The sequence below is a fragment of the Pocillopora verrucosa genome, chromosome 6, assembly GCF_036669915.1.
Source record: "Pocillopora verrucosa isolate sample1 chromosome 6, ASM3666991v2, whole genome shotgun sequence".
Taxonomy (NCBI): Eukaryota; Metazoa; Cnidaria; class Anthozoa; order Scleractinia; family Pocilloporidae; genus Pocillopora; species Pocillopora verrucosa.
Window position 1 is genome coordinate 6,021,992 of NC_089317.1, and position 25,133 is coordinate 6,047,124.

General features: G+C 38.8%; 1 protein-coding gene across 2 annotated transcripts; it reads left to right on the forward strand.

Moving 5' to 3' along the window:
* The first annotated feature begins 545 nt into the window (after positions 1 to 545).
* On the forward strand, positions 546 to 14,992 carry LOC131799485 (neural cell adhesion molecule L1-like). Of its 2 annotated transcripts, XM_066168179.1 has the most exons (6): positions 546 to 712; positions 10,236 to 10,556; positions 11,081 to 11,347; positions 11,634 to 11,663; positions 12,007 to 12,047; positions 13,518 to 14,992. In XM_066168179.1, exons 1-6 carry the CDS (start codon positions 652 to 654, stop codon positions 13,554 to 13,556), a joined length of 759 nt encoding a protein of 252 aa, XP_066024276.1. In that variant the 5' UTR covers positions 546 to 651; the 3' UTR covers positions 13,557 to 14,992. The 2 variants fall into 2 exon arrangements, with proteins under 2 accessions (XP_066024276.1, XP_058973173.2); XM_059117190.2 differs by lacking the exon at positions 13,518 to 14,992 and having other exon boundaries at positions 12,007 to 13,341.
* Positions 14,993 to 25,133: the final 10,141 nt, after the last annotated feature.

The following is a 25,133-nucleotide window of genomic DNA, read 5'->3' on the forward strand; positions in this document are numbered from 1 at the left end:
GTTTCTTTTTCTTACTTTGGACGCTAACATCAAGCTAAACAAACGAGATAGGCCGTTTTCGTTTTAGTGTTAACTCCTCAGTCTTCGCTTTCCAATATTTGATTCAGGAAAATCTGGAATGATGGAAACAAAGGCGAAGCGCGCATTTTGCTGATAGCCATTCCGCGGTTGTTAAACAATTTTTCTGGGGCTTTCCCTAATTTGTGAAGCAAATTTGCTGAGTCAGTATGTGAACAGTCATCGTGCACAGTCAGGATATGCATATGCTGACTGAGCAAACTGCAAACCTGATTTTCCAGCAGATGTTTGTTGTTCATCACTTCTCAAATTTTCCGTTTTAGCAAGCGGTATTTTCACTGTAATTTTATTGTCTATGAACAATTATTGAATCCTGAGTATCTAACTTCTCCGTTCTTAAGCGAAAAAAATAAAACCTTCTCAGTTTGCTTAACGCAGACATACCAGGATGTATGAATAGAAGACTTACCAAATATGGACACAACAATATGTTGGGCCGGTTTCATTGTCCATGCTGTCGTCTTGTGTCGCAATGCAGTTAAACCGCAAACGTGCACGAGCTTGTTACAAAAGACAAGATACAAGAAAGCGCTTTCTACGGAAAATTTGATTTCAACTCTACGCCGCACAGTTATGGGTGACAACGTTTTATTTCTCTTTGTGATTTTTATTACTCTAGTGGCGTTCGGCTCAGGTAAGCAGTAATACATTAGTGACGACTGAATTCGTGATATTGACCTCAGAGCACTCTTAGGGCCGCAAGCGAAACAAATACTGTACACACACTTTTCCAATGGCTCGCTGAGGACCAACAGAAACTTACAGTAAATCGATGCCTGCGTACGAGAAATCTTAAGGAAAGAGGCGCTGTCGGAAATTCGATGATTCATTCTTTTACTAAAGGAGAAAAAGCAGATTTCGTAAAAGAACAAAAATTGTAACTTACGCGTTTCGAGATATCGAGGCTAGTCAGTGTTAATATGTTGAAATTTCACATTGGAGAAAAATCGAAAATGTAATTTACAACAATATTAACTTAACATAACTTACTCGTTTTGAAATCTCAAATTTTACAACCTAATATTGGCCATCCTCACCTTAGAGTCTCTGTTTGTCTGAGATTGACCTTCCCAACGCGTAATCCGAAGGTTTGAGGTTCGATTTCTTTCAGGCACTCTTATTTTGGCATTACGCTCGTTACATGACGAAAAAGGGAAACGCATTTCTTTACTCTCACTGTTATTCGTAAATAATTCGGTTGCTCATTCAGTTCAAACCATCTTATGTTTTTCATTGTCAATAGTCCTCGTTGAAAACATCCACTGATAAAGCGATAAAATATTGGAGGCGCTTTAAATCGCAAGCGTATGAATAAGATGTTAGCAAGATGTTACTTCCAATGGTTGGGCCACTGCAAGTATTGATCGTAGGAATCGTTTAATATATTTCTGTTAGCAGTGATTTATTACAAAAAAAACAACAACAACAACAAAAGCCAAGTTATGCATTAAAAATGTTTAGCCTTGTAAGCTTTTGAGAACTGATTTGGCTTTTGCATGACTGTTACCTATTAATTCTGTGAACGATATCACAAAAACAATGATCTGACCAAAAATGTTTGGGTTGACTGAGCATGATGATAGATTATGGCTGCAATTAGATTAGTTATTCTTCCGCATCAGGCGTCCGTTTCACAAGAAACGTTTGCTTACAAATCGAGTGTATTTCCGATCCCTTTTGTTTTGTTACGCACTGTTAAAGTTGTATGCTCCAAGTGAAACTCTAAGCTTAGCAGGTCAGCGTTAAATTTACCTATTTTGTTTCAGTTAAATACTTTGAAAATTACGAAGTTTATTTTGAAAACATTCCGACTACTTAACACTAAAACAACACGAAGACTTCTCTTTTTTCCGGTGCGGACGGTGTATGTTATAAACCACCAAAGCTATACAACGAATTGTATTTCATGCCTCTTATCTGAATTATCGGAATTCATTTATCGAAGCGAGCATATCTATTTTGAATCGCTAAAACAAAACGTAGATAAGAAACTCGAATTCGTCTTCACAGCGGTTTGAAGACGACAGTTATCATTAAAATGAACCGTTTAAGGTCCGTAAGCCGTAAGACATTGGTGATGATTTCATTGCATCGAGTATAAACACTAGTACGGTCGCTGGCGAAACAGATACCTCGCGCTAACATTTGAGTGACGAGACGTTTGGCACATAAAGCAGTGATGTAAGAATTAACATCGCTCGTGGGTCGAATAAATTTTTGGAACGTACACATAAAATGACAAAATCGTCTCGAAATCTCCAAATTTTTAACTTGGTACTTGCCTTGTTCACGGTAGAGTCTCAGTGGTAAAGCTTCGCAGCCCGTACGGGCACTCATATTTTACAGCCATGTGATTACGTAGTAAACTCATGCTGAGCGAAATCTCATAACAGGTTAACGAACACATTTTTATTTTCTAACAATAGCAGAAACCACAAATTTCTAAGACTCTATTGTTTACTGACGTTGACAAGAAAGTTTTAGCTACAATGAAGTTTCCTTTTACTTCTCCGCTGTACCGCTAGGTTTAAAAATACGACGTCTTTTTTGCCACTTCGAGAGAAAAGTTGGACATAAATGTAGTACACCTTTCATTTTTGACCGATATTGGGCAGGTGATGAGACTATCATAACATTAAGCACGCGTTTCCAGATGGCCGGTTCTAAAAAAGAAATTTTAATTAAAATTTGTCGCGACATTTCATGATCAACAATGTGGTTGAACTATTGACCACGCAAGATGACTTGAGGCTACAATTACCTTTCTTCGCTTAACAGATAATTTTCTAAAGGGATCACTTTAGTTCGGTTGAGCTAGCATTCTTCCGTATTAAAAATGCGTTTCAAACGTTTGCCAACAAAGACATTCCCATTGTACAATGCTGACTGTGGGCAGCGTGATACATTTTGACTTGACTTGAGGTTATCGTGACCTACCAACCAAAAAATTGGCCGTTAGGCGCAATTGACAAATTCTTAACCTTAAATCGTAAATAGAGTTAATCGGAAAATTTTTTCTGTTAACCTTTACGGGACTGGAAAACAACCGTCAGCCGTAAAATGACCAAAAGTTTAAGAGCTAGAGAGGAAAGGAAGTGATTACACTTGAAACAGAATAAATTAGGAATATTTTCCTTTCCTCCAGACTTCCTGGCAAATGATAACGTATAACGCTGCAAAAATATATATCAACATTCTGAAAGTGAAAGTACAGCTGAAAAAAGTTTGCACTTTTTGTCGTCACGTCATAAAAAGGATCGTGAGGCAGAAAGTCCTACGCAATATCTAACCACCACATTTATTCGAAAACAGCATCTTCTGAGTAGTAGACATGCATTTTCAAAAATTTTGGCTCTACGTCAGGTCAGTAAGACAAATGGCTATGAGTTACACCTTGTACTTTTGTACAAACAGTTTCGTAATTTATAAGTATAAAACTTGTGAGATTCGTTCCTGAGAAAAACACTTTCCTACCTCTTATCCCGTAAAATGGTCACTTAACTTAAGTTGAAAGAGGATGTTGTGTGACTTCTTTGTTGTTCACGTCATTGCTGATCTTAGTTTATCATTGGAGGTCAACTCGTGGTCGACCGTCAACTGTTCGCCGAATCGACATTGATTCACTTTGTAGCGGAGTTTCAACCTGATATGCACATTTCTTTGAGAATAATTCTTCTATATTTCTTCTTTTCGTCGAGCTTAATACTGAGATCCAAAGGTACGTTTATTGGAGTACTTAACCCTTTAACTCCCAAGATCTGATTGTTAATTCTCCCCTCTAGCTGCTACACATTTTCTTATAAATAGGTTACAAGAATTTGGTGTCAGATGGAGATAACCGCTTTGTTTTTATAAGGAGAAGTTACATGTTAATCACTTCTGGGAGTTAAAGGCTTAAGTTTGTTTAATGAAACCCCAGAATCTACACGCTGTCCGGCAGATGTTTGAGTTACTTGTAACTATGGCGACATAAATACTCTTTCGCAGCCGGAGAAGTCGCAACAAAGACATGGTTTCTCTGCTGATGTGGAATCGTTCTCGCCTTCGGAATGAATCGAAATTTAAAACTCGTTACTTTTGATTCGCAGGTGATTTTGTTTAATTCATGACTGCTTAAATTTTCATTTCCAAAGTCTCGCCCAGCGTTAGTTAATGCGATACGCGTGATAAAGGGCTGATCTCCGGTGTAATAGCCACATGTGACGTCACGAGTCGCTTACTATCGGACTTCGCATAAATATAACACTGAGTCACGGTAATTGTGTGGTTCTCGGTAGTTCTCTGGTTCTCGTGGTTCCCTTGGTTTTCTTGGTTCTCGTGGTTCTCTTGATTCTCGTGGTTCTTTTGGTTCTCGTGGTTCTTCTGGTTCTCTTGGTTCTCTTGGTTCTCTTGGTTCTCGTGGTTCTCGTGGTTCTCGTGGTTCTCGTGGTTCTCGTGGTTCTCGTGGTTCTCGTGGTTCTCGTGGTTCTCGTGGTTCTCGTGGTTCTCGTGGTTCTCGTGGTTCTCGTGGTTCTCTTGGTTCACTTGGTTCTCGGGGGTCTCTTGGTTCTTTCCCTCCCCCCCTAAGCTCTTAACCTTTTGATATCCGAGCCTAACAGTATGGTCAGTGGCTGTAAACATTTTAATCATTTTCCCGCGCTTTCTTGACCTCCTGTTGACCACTTTCATCGACAATCATGGATGGCGAGAGCGAGAGTAGCGAGCCTCGCACTACTTACGATTTGGAAGCTAAATTGGCGGATGTATCCCTGCCATTCGAAGAGATTGTGCCAGCAGCAGTGAAAGACTGGCTTAATGTACTCGCGCGTAGCCATGGAACAACTCGGGAGGTGGTTCTGTTGAGTGTATTGACCTCAACTAGCGCGCTGATTGGAAAGAGCTCACTACAGGTCTTCTCTACGTATAAAGAAGGGGGGAATCTTTTCGTTGTTGTGGTCTCCCCTTCAGGTTCTGAGAAAACGCCTGCGTGCTATTTAGGATGTATCGATCCCATCATGGAACATATCGAGCCCAAAATAAACAAAAACCTTCGTTATCGATGACGCGTCGAGTAATGGCCTGTTCAATCACTTCACTACGGGCAATATCATCTGCATCGACGAGGCCCACTCGTTTCTAACGAAGATTACGAGTTTATCGAAAGGTCCTCAAGCGAATCTGACCATGGAACGGCTATGCAAGTGTTGCGACGGCAATTGCTGATAAGTGCTGAGGAGCAACAAGGGTAAACGTACAGGGGTCCCGTCGGCACGAGTCTCGCTCCTTGCGTTCAAAGCAGTTCCTCGAAACGGTTTGGCGAAGATTTTTTAGGCCGACAATGGCCCGGCTGAGCGATTGCTCCTTTTCTACCAGAAAAAGGAGGAGAAAGACCTGGAGGTAATGTCCCAGCATTACGAAGAGCTGGATAACTATCCTATCCAGTCTCAGTGGTGCTTGAGCAAATTTAAGTAGAACATAACAATATTCCACCAGTGAGGTACTCCCTGAGTGCAAATGCCCGTGAGGTTTTTTTCAAATTCGCGAAGCTTCAAGATAAGTTGCCAAGCACACTAGGGGCCAACGTGGAAAAGGAAGCCAACTGCAGCAACTTTAAGCGACACAAACACGTCCTCCGCCTTGCTCATAGCATGCATGTAATATATGATCGCCTGAGGAAGGCCATAAATTTGGAGACAGGGGTAATAAAATATTGCACATGTACTTGTATGACTACTTTCTTTGCTTGCTCTTATCGGTTATAAAGCTTTGTTTTCTTTCCAGTAGTTTTCATACCCAAAAAATTCTTCTTCTGAGGAGGGGAAGCAACATCTCTAGAACCACACACTCATTTTTTGGTGTATTAATTTTGGCATTTGAAAGGACCAGGTTTACAACTGTAACAACATCAAAAACAGCAAGTTCAGTACTGTACTTACAATAAGAATATGAACGAAAACTTCTCCTGTGCTAACATTGTATCAAACTCTTGGTCATGGAACAAGGAAGCCAAAATACATGCCCCTTGGCCATAAGCAGAAATGGACTTGACCAGAATTACTCTATTTGTTGTAGAAATTTTTATGTGTGCTCAGTCTTCCATGGTGTCAGAACTTAAAATAAATTCATTTTTAAACCTCCCTGAGTTCCCTTGTGTATTTACATGGATGAATTAAGAAAGAAAAGGTATTTGCCATTTACCAGACCATGAAAATATAAACTCCAACTCAAAGTAAAATAATTTTAACTGTTTTTAAATTTACCTTTATCATTGGCCAGAAAATTTAATGGCTCTGCTAAGGTCATAAAAGTGGGTCTGGCAAATGAGGATGTTACCTGTAGAATCTTAACCGTGAAAGGGCCATACACAACTGCCCGCCGCGCCTACACAAGCTTTTCCTCGCACTGCCGTCCAAATGTCAATCTGGTCCAAAAGTCCATGCAAGATCTGGTAGCTGCTGGTCTTGGCATATTAAAGTCATTAACAAACTAAAACTTTTTTTATAAAATGCTGCCCAGTGATGACCTTCAGCAGAAGCTGGCCAAATACAACATCTCTGCGCAAGACCACAGAACAACATTCCTCAAGGATGATGACAAGCTTACTGCAAGCAATATCTTCACATTGTCAGAGGGTCATCCATTTCAAGCTCAACTCAATGCATTTAGAGAGAGAGAGCAACATTACCATCACTGCTTTAGCTGAAAAGAATGTTGAAACAATACTGTTACATGAAATTATCATGAACAACTTTAATAGAGATTTAATTGAGAGAAATTGAGAATACATGTACCTTTCAATATATATTCATTTTAGGGAAACTGAGATTGCTGTTAAATAGACATTTACATAAGAGAAATTATGGAAGACATTGTGTAGATCTAGAAAATATCCGTACTCCTCCCACAGAAGGGATTGGGAATTCCAGGACAAGAGGGTAGGGTCTCAGAGACCCAAAAATTCAAAGCAATGTATGAAGCTAAATTGGAATTTCCAGAGGGTTGGTGGGGTTGTAGAGAAGATGCCTTTCGCGCTGGGGATATAGATATTTTCTGGAACTACACATTCACTTGAGAGAAAATATTAATACCTGTAAATTGAGACATTTAATTGAAAGAAATTACGAACTACCTTTGAATAGAGAAATTATAAATACCAAAAAATAGAGACATTTTAGAGAAAGGAAGTAAAGAGACATTTATTTAAAGGAAAAAAGTTGAATACCAAAAAAAAATGTTTGTCATAAAATGTTATAGTTTTAAAATATGTTTGAATAATACAATGCAGATACCTGACACTTAACATGTTAATCATTACAGATTATTTCTTGCTACCAACACATTCTTCTAGAAGGTATGGCCATGTGAAATCCCATTTATACAGTTCTGGTTGTTAAATTGAATCTTTGCTAAAATTGAAACAAGCATAATTGAATTAATTAAATATGTTTTTATTTAAGTTACAGTTAAAATGCTACAGGTACTATGCATTATACAACCAAACAATGAAACAATACCCTTGATTCAAACTATGTACATGTTTGACTAGAGTAATTTCATAAGGGAAAAAGCAAATATGAAATTTTAATTCAATTTTTAGAATTTTATACAGAAGTCACGCAGAAAAGTGATTCACAGCTGTTGCAATGTACCTGCATGCCCATTTACAGGACAATCATTCCAATTACACTTAAATTTATGTTGCATGGAAATTGCAACATATTGATACATTATGCATTATCATACTTAAATATGATAAGGAGAAAATAGACAACTATAATGTATACCACATTATGTCAACAAACATTTATGCCTACTGATTGACTTTTACCATGTCAAAAATCCCAAACAGTTCTGAAATTTTAATTGAGGGCGAAAAAATTTAAAAAGACAGAAAATTAAATTTAAATATGTTGTTGTGCATCATGTGTGCTATGGGAGCTCCACTTTGGGTGTAGCACACCTCAACAAGGAGATGCTTTTCCTGGTCCCGGTAAAATGCTCAGTTAAACTTTGTAATTACCACCACTATTACAGGGGCACCTCTATAAGGAGATTGGGACACTTTGAGTGCTGCAAGTGCTGTTTCAACCCCCATTAAGGGGACAACTACTAAGCTGCTAGTGTTACAATGCCACCAAAGACACTGAGTTGTTCCAGTTTCTGCATACCTCTCAAAATAAATATGAACACACTTTGTATTTTTATTGGACATTAATTCTGCACCTATTGACAGGTTATTGCAGCAGTCATCTACTAGTAGCAGGTAAAATCACAATTTAAAAAAGTCCGAGGTTGGTATCGAAAGCTTACGTCATGCATTTTTGGTTGCTTTAATAGATGGCTGCTTTGAAGGCAATAAAACTGGTATTGTTGTTTGGGTGGTTAATTATAAACAAAACCCCATCCACCCTCTATTCAAGGAACAAAGGCATATTAATGGACACTTCATAGTCCTGAGGGTGCCCTATTTATGGAGGTTCCACCCTATCATTGAAAAATCATTTGGCCCAGGTTGTTCAAATCTGGGTTAAGATAACCCAGGGTTAGCATGTAATTTGATGTCAGCTCTGAAAGCTTAAGAAGAAAATTCAGTTCAAATCTTTTTGCTTGCAATTTGATCATTGGATGTTCTAAAAAGAATAGGGAAAATTTTCTCTGAAAGGCTTTGGAAAAAAGAAATATAGAAACCTGCATTAAATTTTTAACCCTGGGCTAGCACTAATCGGCCTTTGAACAACTGGGCCCAGGTGATTTTCTTGTGCAATCTGGAAAAAATAACCACTCAAAAAATTTTCAAAAATTTCCCTGCGGGCTTGTGCTATTTTGTGCTTGCTTATAACATAAGGCAATATTCGAAGAACCACTTAGTGGATCCCATAGTATGATATCATGTACTACATAATCTTCAGGATTACTGGATGTTGGCCTTCTTTGATCACCCCTGATGATCACACCATGTTGCAACCAACTTAAATTCGCATTCGATTCAGATGAACGAATGCTCAAAACAAGCTGTACAAATCTGTGACTTGCTTCCGAAATTGGCATGTTTTAGGCGTAGTAGCAGCCCAAGATGTTGAAAGCCACCAAAAGATACACAACTTTGGTAAAACACTTCATTTCTCGGGATAAAACTGCGAATTTATCGACCCGTTCGACACACACTCAGTCTCCGACTAATGGGAAATACCGCTGGCGAAGGTATATGTGTGCCTGCTCGCTTTTTACTTCCACTTGAGCCGGAAATGAAAAAAGTAACGTGGAACCACGAGAATCAAGAGAACCAGAAGAACCAAGAGAACCAAGAGAACCACCAGGACCACGAGAACCGCGAGAACCACGAGAACCACGAGAACTACAAGAACCACGAGAACCACGAGAACTACAAGAACCACGAAAACCACGAGAACCACAAGAACCAGAAGTACACAATTATTGTTAGTAAGAGTTAGATTATGTGAATTCCGATAGTATAAGAACCACAAGAACTAGAGAACTACCGAGAATTACACAATTACCGTGACCCAGTGTTACATTTATGCGAAATCCGAAAGTAAGCGACTCATGACGTCAGCTGTGGCTATTACACCGGAGATCAGCCCGATAAAGAGCTAACTTGTGGAACTTATCATGATCAACTACAAAAAAACTCTATCTCTCCTTAAAATATACGGCAATTTTCGGTATTATCAATAAGTGTTATTGTAACACAAACATTTGAGCTGGCGATCGGAGTTGACTATAGAAAGCTGCTTTAATGTTATGTCAGTCTTAAGTTGTAAACGAGTCAAAGAAACAAGTTCTTTGGCGGCCTTTTCGTTACTTTAATCAGTGCAGAGAGAATTGTCAGACATATATCCATCACGTATCCAAGTCAAGCCTGGGTTAGCTTGATAAACTTCTACAAAAAATGTGGTAAATTTTAGTCATGAACTCAAAACTGCGGCATATCAATGGCGATTCAGTCATGCAGATCGAGAGGGTGCCCCGTTTTCGGCAATTTCGCGAAGCACGCATCACAAAAAATAATATTAACAATTATGATAATATTGATAGTAACACTCCTGAACACTCCTGATTAAAAGATCGGAGAAAAAGGGAGGTACTGATAATGAAAGTAACAAGTTGTGATTTTAAAATAAAAATTGAAAAAAATTATATCACCCTTCATTTGATAGCTGCTAAGGTTACAGTAAAAATTCACGAGAGGCGCTTGCTGTCGTGCTCTACATCCAGTGATCCAGAAAATGTTAAACATATCGGTTGGTACCGCTGCTATACCGATGATTGCGCAAATGACTGGGACAAGTTCCGGATAGCACATGTTAAAAACATGAGAGTGACAATTCCCGATAACCCAAACTTTGAGGTTTACACCAACGGCACCTTAGTTATCAAGAAGGTACTACCTGTGGATGATAGAAAAATGTTTATCTGTATTGCCCAGAAGACGCTTATAGGGAGAGAAAGGTCTACGACGATCCTTCATATAGCCAAAGGTAATATTTATACAAGTGATAATAGTAATAATACAATGGGAATTCATATTTTTAGCCGTAGACAATCCACGTGGTGGCTTTTGTTGTCCACGGTTTCAAGGAAGAAATGACATTTGGAATGTTGTTTTACTGGGAGGTAAGGATAATTGGAGAACCCTGAAATAAAAATACGGAACAAGGACGGGAAGCAACAGAAACCCACTCATTACGTCGGAGGTCCATTTATTGAGGGTCCCGGTAGCTTAACGTGCCCTTTAAGTGTTCTGTTAAAAACAAGTATACAATTTGACTGTCAGTTAAAGAAACAAATTGGACAGGTAAGTGTGCCAGCAATTGCTTCTCCGTTCTTTAAATTTTGATCTTAAAAAACGGCTTTTGGCCCTTAAAGTTTCCCCACTCCTCGCCTTCATTTTTTTAATCTTATCACTTCGGACTCTGTTTCTTTGCATCTTTGCTTTTCTTCTCTGTCGCTTAAGGAATGCAAACCTCCCTATAGTAGTTGGATAATTTTGATTTATTTTTAGAACCCCCACAATTAACACGAGAGAGTCCTCCAGAGCCTCAGGTCCTTGAAGGAAACGATCTTCATTTGGATGTTCGAGTGCAGGGGTATCCTTTCCCCTGGGTAACTTGGAGCCATGGTGACCATCTCCTACAGAATAAATCGGTTAAAGATTCAGAAACAAGGCTTAAAATTCGCAACGTCACTGTATTAGAAGGCGGACGTTATACCTGTTACGCCAAGAATCCATTCGGACACGATATCTTGACGTTTGACGTTACTGTTGAAGGTATCGATTTTATTTGTAGTTAGGCTAGCCTCTTGAGAGTAGATGTAGCCAGTCATGAAAAGAAACGCAGAGAAACTTTGCTGTTTTTGGTTTATTAATTTCTGTTATTGTTCTTCGTGTTGTTTGTCACTCTTTTTGTTTTGTTTTGCTTGTTTGATTTCTCTTATTTTCTTCTATTTTGTTTTGGTTTTATTCAGTACTATTTTCTTAATCTGGACCTACTGCTATCCTAGAGAAAAGCTACAAACTTACTCAGAAGCTTCCATTTTTTTCCCTCCGTATATAGGTCAGTCGGTGAGGACGACTGCAGAACCAGGTAGGTTCTCCCGCTCTTTAACCTTTCCAGATGACCTAAAAGGACTGAACAGGGTTCCAAGACTGCAGGAAGAGAATCACCATGTACTTTGAGTCCTAATTAGGAGAATGAAGCCTAGTTTAAAGATAAACTGATTCTGAAAAATGTTTGACGTTAAAGAAATGAAGAATGGAAGATATAGCAGATTGAAAGTGATTGGGAATGCTAAGACTTTAATCCGTCATCAGTTATTAACTTCATGCCAATTAACTTAACTCCAATCTATGCTTTGAATGAAAATTTCAATTTTCCACTCCAAATTTATTCTTCAATCATGTATTTATTTATTTGTTTTGTTTTCTAGGGGATTCAAGTCTCGCCGGATGGATAATTGCTACAATAGTGGTCGGTCCATTGTTGGTAGTCATAATAACAATATTAATAATAATCCTTTGCATTCTCAAGAAAAAATGTAGATCGCCAAAACTGCATTTAAACAGGCTGTTTCGGAGATGCCTATCTAATAGTTAATATAGCTGTAAATTGTAACAAACTATTTTACCGCTATTTCCGAATATTTTCAGAAAAGTGTGAAAAGTCATTTTTTCACCTGTCAAAAGATAATAGAACTGTAAATTGAAACGGACAATGTTACTTCTATTTTCCAAATATTTTGAGAAAAGTGTGAAAAGCATTTTTATACACATTTTTTTTTAGTAATCTGTTCATTAGCTCTCGTCAAGAGATTTTGAACTATCTGTATTCTCTGTCCTTCTCTTACATTATTCATTTTTACTAAGGAAAATACAAATAATGCGCGAATCAGGTGCAAATATAAATGGATAATTGGGCTTAGTGGACTGCAATTTCTGTTGGTCATTGAACTGATTTCATAAACTCGCAGCGCGAGTTTCATCGAAATCACAAGTATGATTTCATATCAAAATTGCAAGACACCAAGCTTAATTAGCACTTTATTTCATCTATTTTGAAGTAGCAAAATTCAGCAACGCAATACAAGGTATTTTCATTCTGTTCGAATATTTTATTGATCCAGTATATTGTGCTGGTTTATAAAAGGTTGCAAAAGTTTTCTCTCATTTTCTTGCAATTTGATTGATTTCTTTGAGCAAGCCTTGAAATTTGATTGGTCGTCATGTTTTAGCAAAGCTTGGAAAAAATGCCATTAAGAGCATAAATTGATGCAATTTGTGAAAAAACTGCACTGCAGAGAGTCCAACAGATTGCAAAGATGACAAGTTATTTGAAAATGGACAGAATAAAGGCTGTAATTGGGCGAGCAATTTTAAATTGGTCAAGCGCGTAGCGTGAGGCTGATTAGAAATCACGAGCACGATTAGCCCTAATTTCAGCAAGAAACATCTATCGGACTGTTAGGACCTGAAAAAGCCATAATAGGGGGTGTTAAGAACCACCAAGAGAATATAAGTTTATCATCTCTTGGAACAAATCAAATCCGAGCATATTAATGTTGCCACAGTTACCCGTTACAGTGTTAGGTTATTTGGACAGTTGGTTATTTTGTGCTTGAAAAAAATTCTGTTCAGCAAGTCGAGTACGCTACGTTTGAGAATATAGCATAGGAACATGGAAATTGGATCGTATCATTTTTAGTGAAGGGATCCCGTGGTAACATCAACTAAAGGGAAATAAAACAAGTCGGTGTCGAAAAGTGGAATGGTAGAGTTCTCCTTTTTCTTTTTTTTTTGTTTGTTTGTTTGTTTGTTTGTTTGTTTTTAACCTTGCACTCAGAGGTCAGTGGGCCAAGGGTAGTCTTTCTTTTCGCTCCGTCAAACATTTCATATACATATTTCATATGTCAGTCTTTAATCATAACATAATTATATTTCAAAGGATTCATCAGTCATGGGTGGCGGAAAGCACAAGCAATGATATGTTAGACGATCGCTAAACGACGACCTTCAAGGGTAACTCTCATGATAAACCTATAAATATCGCGTCTGTCCGTGAAAATCTCGAGCAATTTAGAGTGGAAGGGGATAAAATCCCAGGAGGAACTGAAGAGCAATTCTACCAACCGGTATGCTCTCAAGTTCGACCTCATTTCAAGGACAGGAAATGGGTCTATTTAGGGATCGAGGCTCAAGATTAAAAAATATCTCCGATCAAGGCAGCAAAGACTAAGCCACCGACAAAGTCTCTCCTCATACCGGCTGTTTGTTTGTTTGATTGTTCTGTTTTGTTTTTTCCTCAAGTCTTTCGGCAATTCTTCCTTTTCCTTTCCAGTGGTCCACCAGGCTAGTCACGCAACGAGCTCATCCATACGTGACAAGCGAAAAAGATGGCTACGAAAAAGAAATGAACAAATCCAAACAGAGCTCTTAAGCCTATATTTTTGAACAGAACAAATGCCAAGAACTAGACAGCGTGTGCTCTGTTGGTATTCATTTGTTTCTCAGAAAAGAAGGAACTGCGCATTCGTCAAAACTGATATGGGTCAATGTCATTATTTTAGGAAAGATCGTCATTTCACGAAGTCAAGGAGCATTAGGAATAAGGCTTATCGGGTTTTCCGTCCTATTCTTTATATTTTTCATGCCATCTCTCGTAACAGGTTAGTTCAGTCATGTCAAAACGTCAATCGATCTTCGAACGCTTTTAAGGGGTTTTTGGGGAATCATACCGTGCAAACTTTCAAATGGATAATTGCGGGTTTGGCTAAAGCAAAAGTTTAGATTTAGCATCGGTGAGACGTGAATTTTAGAAGCAATTTTTCCTACGCTCTTCATGATCATCATACATACATCAACATGTCATTATACTTTGAATCTAGCACTTGTCTCGTCCGAGAACCCTTTATTAGTTTAAGAATCAATAACAGTCAGAGCTTCTTTGAGCCTAAAGTTACAACAATCCTAGATCCTCATTGTGAGAATTAAAGACATTTACATTTGTAAACCTGAAAATCTTAGGATCCCTTTGATAAGACCTTTACAAAAGTAAGCTTAGCTTGCGAAGATGCTTAGTTGCTATAGAATATTTTATTATCAGTTTTCCTCAATCGTTTTTTCTTTATTTTTATTGTTATTTTTATTATAACTGTTATTATTATGACTATTATTATTGATATTATTTTTATTACTGATACTATTATAGTTATTATTATAATGATTATTATTGTTACATTACTGTCAGCATTGTTACATTATTATTAATATTACTTTCTTGTCATCATAATTCTCATTCTCTTTATTATTATCGTTATTACTGTCATTAACATATTACTTATCATTTTCGTATACTTGCCTACTTTTTTGGCAAGCATTGCTGGTCAGATAGCTAATATCGCTTTGGAATTTCAAAATTATAGCTCGATTGCCTTGCTGATTTTATAAATTATTAAACATTACACTTAGAAGTAAAAAATCTGATTGATAAAGAGCATTTAATCAATAAAAAATAGTATGTGAAGTTGACATGATAACTAAATATCTGTGGTACTTTATACCTGTGGTACTAACTTTTCAAGCTCTTCGTCTGTGTAGTGCCCTCATTTTTCTGGAAACTCAGAGGGAAGTGTCGAATTCAGTTTTTAGGAGCAATTGACAACATGAATTTTTAAACCAGGTGTCTGTGTTGTTTGCCTCAGCATTTGGCTTCGACAAAAAAACTTAGAGCTCTGTTTTGATAATTCATGATATCATGCTCAGCCTCATCCAACAATTGTTTAGAGGTTTTAATTTTTTCGCTGACCTATCTCTACTCCTTGGAGAAAGTATTTTGTACAACTTATTTTTCATCTTGAGCCTTATCACCGATGCACATTACGATTTTTATTCGGTGATTGTCGATCCTTTTATTTTTATTCATCGGAAAGTTGGATTTTCTTGTCAGTAAAGGGCTATTGTTCTTATACGATAAACAAAATCATGTCTTGGAGTCAAATCAAAGTGTCATACTGAGGACATCCAATGTCAGTTCTTTAATACTAATGAAGATTCCAAGCATCACTAAAGCAAACAGTGGTGTCTATTACATGTACACAGAGAATATTATCGGCAGTGATATTCTCACTGTGAGGGTTTATGTGGAAGGTAAGTTTATTCTATTCAATTGTACTCACTGATGTTGGATTCCTGCCTGAGGATTTTCACGAAAGCAAGGAAATGCTTTTTAAAGTCATGAAAAAGGGAGCTCTGGTTACTAGATGCCATCAGAGGACCTTAATTTCTTTAAAAAAAGCAATTTATGGAACACTACACCAGTAGTATTTGGGAGTCCATTTACCATTACGGCTCATACACAAGTTTTTACGGTGCTTTATTCATTTACATCGGAGCCCTCTTCTCTTTAGTTGAGAGAATTATTTACCTATTGTTAAAGGATTATTATACATTTAAAACCATGGCTGAGGTGTCTCTTGTGTTTTTTCCTGCATTTAGGCATCCCAGGCCAGGTAAACACTACAACACTTACTTTTTCTCACTACTCTTTCCTCCTCTTGTCTCTTTCCTCTCTTCCCTACTCACTTTACCCACTCTCTTCTTTGGAGGATCAATTTATGATTATTGTAATGTTAATCAGGTATCGCATTGGTGGTGATTCAGAGAATAGAGGCTTTTTGCGGCATTTCGTACATCGTTATTTTGGTACCTTCTTTCTCTAATTTATGTTCGCATTTAACTGATATACAGTTTTTTTTTATCATGTTAAAATTAGATGTTTTATCTCTCATGAAGGTGATATTCCAACCTCAGAGGCTTCTTACTCTACAGACCCTCCTCCCTCGGGTATGTGTACCGTTATTTGTTTTTTTTTTTTTTGGTTGCTTTGTTTTCTTCCTGAGGAAAACAATAAAAACAAGCTAACAGTAACGAAGGTTTCATTCATATCTGAGTGAATCACGTCATTTCTCTCTTCTGCTCCACTTTTCGGTTTTGTCGTATCGATTTTTTCCAAATGATTAATGCATTGCTCTAAACCCTTTGCAACGAGTTGAGATTTAAGCTTGGTTTTCAGAGTTCGATATATCTGACGTTTTATCCGTGTTATGCATAAGCGCGAGACACTTAAATGCAAACGATGTTTTCAGTTAAGCAAGACGTTGAAAAATTCCTTCGCCGTGTTCAATTGAAAGCCTTTTTTCATGACAAAGACGATGATTCTAACATCTCGAACAAAGATACTTTCAAAACACTTCAGATTCGAAAGTCTAAATGGAATCCCCCAGAGGGTCAGTTCTCATCTTTATATTTTTTCATCAAAAAATGTCGCCACGATATCAACAAACTCAAATTCAATCGTAACACCAAATTTTCCAATCTTTCTTCGGAAGAGTGGTCGGCACTAAAAAGTCTAAAAAAATGCATAGTCATTAAAGCGGCCGACAGAGGTGACGCAGTTATTGTTTGGCGGGCCGACCTCTACCAAAAAAAAGATTTACGGCAACTTTCTGACACTTCCTTTTATGCTAAAATCGACAAAGATCTCACTTTAGTCAACCAAAACATTGTCAAAAATACAATTAACAATCTTATCGCTAAACAAGAATTGCCGGCCACTGCTAAAAATATCATCATTAGCACTCCTTTACTTTTTGCCCAAAATCCACAAACCTAACAACCCAGGTCGACCCATCGTTTCTGCCTGCAGTTGTCCCACCGGACATATTTCTAGCTATTTAGACAAAATCATGGCACCTATCGTCAAAACTTTACCATCTTACATTAGGGACAGCCAACACACGCTTGAAATTTTTCGTGACTGTATTTTATACTGTCATTCCCAATGACGAAAGTCTCCGGGCCCTCAAACATTTTTTCCATCATTGCACTGTTGAGTAACCTAGCTCTGAAATACTACTCCGTCTGGCCGAACTAGTACTCACACTCAATTGCTTTTCATTCGGTAATGACTACTACAAATAAACTAATGGGGTGGCCATGAGTACTAAAATGGGACCCTGCTACGCCAATCTTTTTGTAGGTTTTATTGAACATTAATTTTTAGTCAATACCACGGCCCAAAACCTGAACTTTACGGTCGTTACATTGACGATTGCATCGGCGATACCTCCTCTACCAAAGAGGAGCTCACTCAATTTATAACCGCGGTCAATTCCTTTCATCCGGCTCTTAAATATACCGACACTTCTTTGGCTTTTCCAGACATCAAAATTTCAATTGAAGGCAACGGTTTATGCACTAGTGTTTACTACAAACCTATAGATTCACATAGTTACTTGTTGTATTCATCTTCACATCCATTACACGTCAAGAACTCCATACCTTTTTCAGACTTCGTCGTTTATGTAGTGATGACTCTGATTTTTCCGAAAAATCAGAGGCAATGTGCCAGTTTTTCGATAAACGAAGCTATCCTGTCTCTGTCGTTCAAGCGGGCCACCACCGTGCCCAACAACAGTCAGCACTAAAAACGGCTGAGAAGGATAACATTGACCGCATTCCATTTACTCTTACATTTCACCGTCAAAACCACGCAGTTAAATCTATCATTCTTAAAAAATTTTAAATTACTCCAAAACGATTCAGAGACTAGCACTATCTTTTCACAACCCCCACTTATTTCATTCAAACTTGACAAAAACAGAGGCAACTATTAAGTCAGGGGTTCATTTCAAACCAATGACCAATTTGGAACTTTCAAATGCGCTCGCTCTTAATGCAAAACTTGTTCTTTCACTCATAACGTAGAGAAAATATCGGGACCCAAGAGATCCATTAAGATCACTGATCACTTTACGTGTACCTCCGCCAATGTTATTTACTGCATAACTTGCACTTATTGCAATAAGTTATACATCGGCGAAACAGGAAGACGACCAGGTGACCGATTCCGAGAACACCTTCGCGACGTGGAAAGAAATGACAAGGACGCATCCAAACCAGTCGCTAGACACTTTAAGAGTAACTCCCCCTAACCACCGCGTGAGGGGCAGCACAAGATCGGAAAAATGAACCCCTTGATATTTCGTCCAGAGATAACCTATAGCATGCTAAGAATCGTGATATTAGTCTTAGGATCTGGCGTTTTTACTTTTTTGAGAAAATTACGAACAACCGTCGACTACCCGTGAAGCTATAAAATCACAGAAATGAGGTCAAATTTCATGATCAGATAATCGAACTCGCGTGAAGGCGCATGGCAAATTATAATATTCCTTAGTTTATAGTTTTATTTAGGAGGTATTGCTTAGCTACCTTGATGATATTTTAGACTTACAATAGTAATTCCGAATTCTTGGAGAGCAAGCGAAGAGAACCGAAATTTTTAGACTCTGAAAATCAAAGATTCCATACCGTTTTCAAACATCTCAAAACATACTCGATATCACGTAGAATTCTTTCAAGATTAAATTATACCAAGTGCAAGAGCTTTTTTTAAACGTGATATAATTTTTTTCATGGCAAAAGTTATTCCTGAGGCGAGTGGCCCCATGCAAGTTGACCCAATTTGACCTGCCATTTCCCATTGAAACTGCCCAGTAAACCTGTGATAATACTTGGATGACAGCTTACCTTCCAAATGGGCGTTTGAAGGCAAATAACTTTGATGTTCTTCGCTAAATTTCCTGTGTCTTACTGCCGTGCCCAGCCACCGGCCTTTTCATACGACTACGGCATTTTTTGAGTGTCACCTTTAGTTTCTCTGGTTTGTGCAATATTTTTGCGGGACCTAGATCCATTTCTTGCATATAAAGAGCCTCCTCTGGGTATCTATTGAGTTTTTTTATTGAATGTTTCCAATGAAAAGAGGCAAGAAGTGAAGGAACTAATTGAATTGATCTAAAAAATAGACTCCGATCGGTGTCACGCAATCTTTACATCTAAATGATCACGTGCCGCAAATACATCCGCATGGATATTTTTGTCTTGCTTTTGCTCATTTCTTTATTTTCTTCCTTACTAGCATACAATGTTTTCGTTTGGTTTTTTATGTTATTACAAGCCTATTTTGAAGGAGAGTTCTTTGTATGCAATACTTTGAATCTGTGTATGTACACGCAACAAATTTACTTTTCCCATTTTCTGTGCAACAAACTGGAAATCCTATCTAGTTTTAGCTCCAAAATTCAAATGCCTGCGCAGCTCCATTGCTAATTATTTCGAATTCCTAAAGCCAGATAAAAGGGAATAGTAATGTATAACTGAAAAAGTCACTGGCCGCAAAGCGAGTTTTTGAAATTTGTATTAATTATATTTACCAATTTGCCCATGGGAGGTGGTAACGCAAATAGGTCCTCTAACTTTTTAGGAATTATGTTCAACAAGATACCTTTCGATGCAGAAGTAGACGAACGCTTTCATATGATTCTTCGAAAACTATTCCTTTGGCAACTGAATATGATTTGCTTTTGGGTTCGCAGAAGACATGTTTCTTTTCGTACGACCATAGAGCACGTAAAACTGTTTTGGTGATTGCCATCGAGAGAGATCTAAGTTTAAAACAGATAATTTCCATAAGTACCCCAGCCACCCCAAGAGGATGCTTCTATTTGCCACCTAGCGACGACTCGTCCTCCTCTGAGGAGATCTCCTTTGACAGCGCACCGGCTACAACAAAGCGCGAACCAAAGTCCAAGACCACTGACCCACTCAATGATTATTTGCGCACTCGAGAAATCAGTCCCATTCTTTCTCGGCTACAGCGGCATTGCAAAGAAGCGGTTCTCTCTTCAAGGCAGTCTATTCCTCTGGTGTCCTACAAAGAACCTTACAATGTAACGGAGAGGAAGCCACAAGCAGTTCAGTCGACAAGACCATGATGAGCGCACTCGCCGAGTGCCACTGTGTAGCCGACAGCTGGGAGACGCGTCGGCAAATCCTGTCCATTATGCCAGATAAGTTGACACTGAATCAGCTGCGACACTGGATACCCGATCTATCTCAGTATCGTTTTATTGAGGCCAGAAGCCACTGCTTAGAAGGTGGAAGGGGAGCACCAGTGCTAACAGCACCGACGCCAAGGATGAGAGTATCCACTGCTCAAATGGACCACTTCATAGCGTTCATCACTAGTCCTCATATTATCCAAGATTTGCCTTTTGGCGAAAGAACAATCATGTTATCGACGAAAGAGACTATCAAGGTTCCAAACGTCATACGGATGATTATCCCAGAGCGAATAGTCACCCAGTACATGACTTACTGCCAGGAGTCTGGGTTCACGCCATTAAGCCGCGCTACCCTTCTGCGGATTTTGAGCAAGTGCACTGCGTCTGTTCGGACATCGGTTCAAGCCCTCAATTATGTTAGTGCTGCAGGTGCGGAAGCATTTGATGATCTGTGTGATGTTGTTGAAACCCTTGAAGATGTAGGACAAGGCATAGGATGGGCGAAACAGCAGGAAAATAATCTACGCGCAAGCAAGCGGTACCTTAAAAGCGACTTTAAGGTGGGTGTGACCTGCGTTAGGCAGATACCCCTATACCTCTCTATGTCACTCGTCCCAAATCTTTGTCTTGTGCGTTCAATATGGCGTCTGCGGTCACACACTCTCAGTTTTCCGCGTTAAAAAAAACACCCTCTACCACCTGCTAGCAATATAATCGAAATACCATTAAAAAGCATCATTTTTATTGTTTGTTGTTGTTGTTGTTGTTGTTCAGTTGGCGCTATTTACCGCTAAATATTTGTAATTTTCATGGCTCTACTGTCTGGTACTCAAAGGCTGATTACTAGAAAGGACTAACTCAATAGGCGTGCCAATCGGTCCATATAATCGGAACATATGATAACAAAATGTTAGAGCGGATTTCACTTGACTGTTGTAGAACTAACCGCAAATAATATTCCTCAGCCAACCAGGAGCGGAACCCATCAAACAACAAATCAATCAGGAGGCGAAATAAGTCTGACTTGCGTTTTTTGGGTTTGGTTCGCCATTTGATTGGCTCACTGACAACAGACCAAGTCCCTCAATCAATAGGAAAACGAAGTGAACGCAAGTCTGACAGTCATTTTAAATCTTCTCTATCTTTCTGCCTAGCACTCTTTAAAGCAGCGCTTCTCAATAATACCTTTTTTCAAACGTTTATTGCAGGTCCACGTTTCCTAGAGTTCTACAGCAGCGGATCACTGCAGGTCATGCGCTTTAAGCGACGCGAAGGAACCTTCGTTCCAGGCCACATGTGATCACGATCACGGTGACTTGTGTGAGCGCTGCGCTACATTGGCATCAACTTTAAATGATATCGAGGAAGGTTTGGTTGCGCAAAGTCAAAACATGACATCCAACACGAAGGAAGAACTTGTTTTCCGAGTTAAGAATGCAAAGACCGCTTTATTGGCGTAGAAGTCTCATCTCCTCCGTTCCGTCAATCAGGATGGCGCCAGAGTACAGCTTTTGGAAGCGATTGATGAGTCATTTGGTTTACGCGTTCAAGATTAGGCAACGAAATATCTTCCTCGGAAGTATAGAGAAAGTCAGACCGATTGGTTCGGTAAACGAGGGATCCCATGGCATTTGACAGTTGCCACAAGACGAGAGGGTGGGGAGTTGCAGATACTAACGTTCGCACACGTTTTCAAGTCCTGTAGTCAAGACACCAGCGCAGTCCTTGCCGTTATGGCCGATGTTATTCGGCAGCTCAAGATCGTCATGCCCAGGCTCAAGATCGTCTATTATCGGCAGGATAATGCCGGCTGCTACCACTGTGGAACCACTCTCGTCTGTGCAGCAGCCCTTGGCCATGAAGAAGGTGTCAAGATCAGGCGTCTAGATTTTTCTGATCCACAAGGGGGCATGAGATCGGAAGGCTGCGACAATAAAGTCACACATGAGGATCTATCTTAACGCTGGAAATGATATCGAGACGCCTGAGCAGATAAGAGACGCGATACTCTCTTTTGGTGGAGTTCCTGGTGTTAACGTAACATTGTGTGAGACTGTCCAAGTCCCAAGGTGCTATCTTCAGCTCAGTAATGTCGAGTACAAGGAAGAGGGGCTACTAGTTTGGAGGGCGTATAGTATCGGCGATGGTAAACTCATCCCTACAGACAAATTGCATTGCCCATCCCCATCTGACCTACCGACCCTTACCAAAGTTACTCGCTCTTAGTCAAGCGCATTTACATCTGTCAAGGAGAGGCGCATAAAAGCAGCAGTTTGAGATCCAGATCCACCAGTGCATTTCGAAGAGGAAGACAGTAACGCGGCGATCTTCAGCTGTCCTGAGGAGGGTTGTGTCAAACTATTTGGGAGATATTCATTAATGCAGCGGCATTTAGACTGTGGGAAACACCAACGTGCTCTTGAGCGACATACTCTACTAGATAGCGAGCAAAGGCAAGTCGAATTGTTTACATTCAGGCTGGTGAAACAAAATCCCTTCGAAAGGTCAAATTGGGTCAACTTGCATGGGGCCAATCGCCTCAAAAATAACTTTTGCCAAGAAAAAAATTATATCACGTTCAAAAACAGCTCTTGTACTCGCTAGAATTTAATTTTGAAATAATTATACGTAATACCGAGTATGTTTTGAGATGTTTGAAAACGGTATGGAATCTTTGATTTTCAGAGTCTAAAAATTTCGGTTCTCTTCGCTTGCTCTCCAAGAATTCGGAATTACTATTGTAAGTCTAAAATATCATCAAGGTAGCTAAGCAATACCTCCTAAATAAAATTATAAACTGAGGAAAACCATAATTTATTATGCGCTTCACGCGAGTTCGATTATCTCATAATGAAATTTGACCTCATTTCTGTGATTTTTCGGCTTCATGGGTGGTCGACGGTTGTTCGTAATTTTCTCAAAAATGTAAAAACTCTAGAACTTAAGACTTATATCAAGATTTTTAGTATACCATAGGTTATCTGTGGACGAAATATCAAGAGATCCATTTTTCCGACCTTGTGCCACATTTCCTCAATCTCACTCGGTCCTTACAGAGAGTCGCTCTTAATCTTCCTAATCACTCTAAACAGCTTGTGGTAGTTTGCGGCCTTTCCTTACATCTAGGAAGTTCAGAAAGCCGTAAAACACTTGAAAAAAAATTTATCTTCCATTTCGGCACCCTTAATCCCCACGGAATCAACAAGCACTTTTCATTCAACTAATTTATTCCTGTTTTCTTGTCACCATATTCCCACCAATGGCGTAGCTCCACTTTCTGCATATAAGAATGCATTTATGGTGTTTAAAAATTCTGTTTTTTTTTTCGGTGTAAGAAGTTGGAAATAAAATTTTCTTATCTTGCATTTATTTTGTTTCATAAACTTTCCGTTCTCATCCTTGAGAGTTTGGATTTCGAGTTGCACTGCCAACGGCAAGTTACTGTAAGCGAGCTGGCGGACTTTTCAGTCCGAGACGTCCAAAAAAATATCAAATATCCATAGAAGGTGATAATAATAACGATAATAAGAACTATTGTGATAATTAGAATCACTATACATTCAGCTCACTATCTCTTTTCTGATTGGCCGAAAACGTATAGTGAATTTTTGCGAAAACTATTATGCAAGTATCAACGGTAGCATGTTTCTCAAAACAGGATCACATTGGGCGTATTGGCCAATGGCACGATATAAGGGTCCCTGAGAGAAAAAAAAGCTTCCCATGAATGAATGAGATCTTTAATTTTTGACTTGATCATTAGTTAGACCTCAATACTAAAACCAGATTCATACAGAACACGTTCAGTTAAACAGGATGAACGAGACCCTAAAGAAAGACCTAAAAAATACTTTTTCCGTGGGATCCAAGTAGACAAACATGCAGCTCATGAAGAAAGCAAATTTAAACTTAGTTGCTTTTGTGTGAATGGGGTGTAAGACATATCATAGTAAAGCTCGGATACAATGCGCGCTTTCATTTATTGAAAGAGCGTGCTCTATCAGAGATACAGCGATCTCCGGTCATCGCAGTAAAGCAAGCCTCGGAAATTACATCTTCTGCCCTTGAAGTGAACAATTAAGAGCTTGCTCTGATATCCTTCCCGATGCGTTGAGTGGAAGTCCACATCAGTCGCTACAGCCAAGTCCTAATGCAGATTGTGAACTTTGATAATTTGACATTTTTGACAGCTTTAGTCGTATTCAACCAATCAAATGAATGAAACGATACATATCGAGTTATTATCGTTAACATCGTTTTATCATCGTTATCAATATCATCATCATGTTGATATAGATCTCTCTGTTTTGGGTGTATTAGAGAGTTTCTATGTTCAACTTTGTCAACGCAAAGAGGTACTTACACAATTTTATCATCTGTGTCAAAAAACGTTTTGAGTTTTTTGAAAGTCTTTCTTTTTTTCCTTTGTCTCAGTTTTTTCCGTTTTTCTTTGGGTGTCCTGTTTTACCCCTTTTTTTTGATGAATTTTTGTTGTTAATGCTCGTTTACCTTTTTCTTTTTTTTTTTTTTTTTTCACTCACGTCCTAGTTTATTTTCTTCCTCCCAGAGAAGAGGATGCCTATGAAATGACCATCAGGGCGTTTTTGCCTTTCCTGGTACTCGCAAGGGAGTAATATAATTTATGTACGACGCAC

Excerpts from the sequence above, each read along its gene's own strand:
- LOC131799485 (XM_059117190.2), top strand. The coding sequence starts at position 652 with ATGGGTGACAACGTTTTATTTCTCTTTGTGATTTTTATTACTCTAGTG. Across the intron at positions 713-10,235 it reads TCTAGTGGCGTTCGGCTCAG|CTGCTAAGGTTACAGTAAAA; the intron begins GTAAGCAGTAAT and ends TTCATTTGATAG. Across the intron at positions 11,664-12,006 it reads GAGGACGACTGCAGAACCAG|GGGATTCAAGTCTCGCCGGA; the intron begins GTAGGTTCTCCC and ends TTTGTTTTCTAG.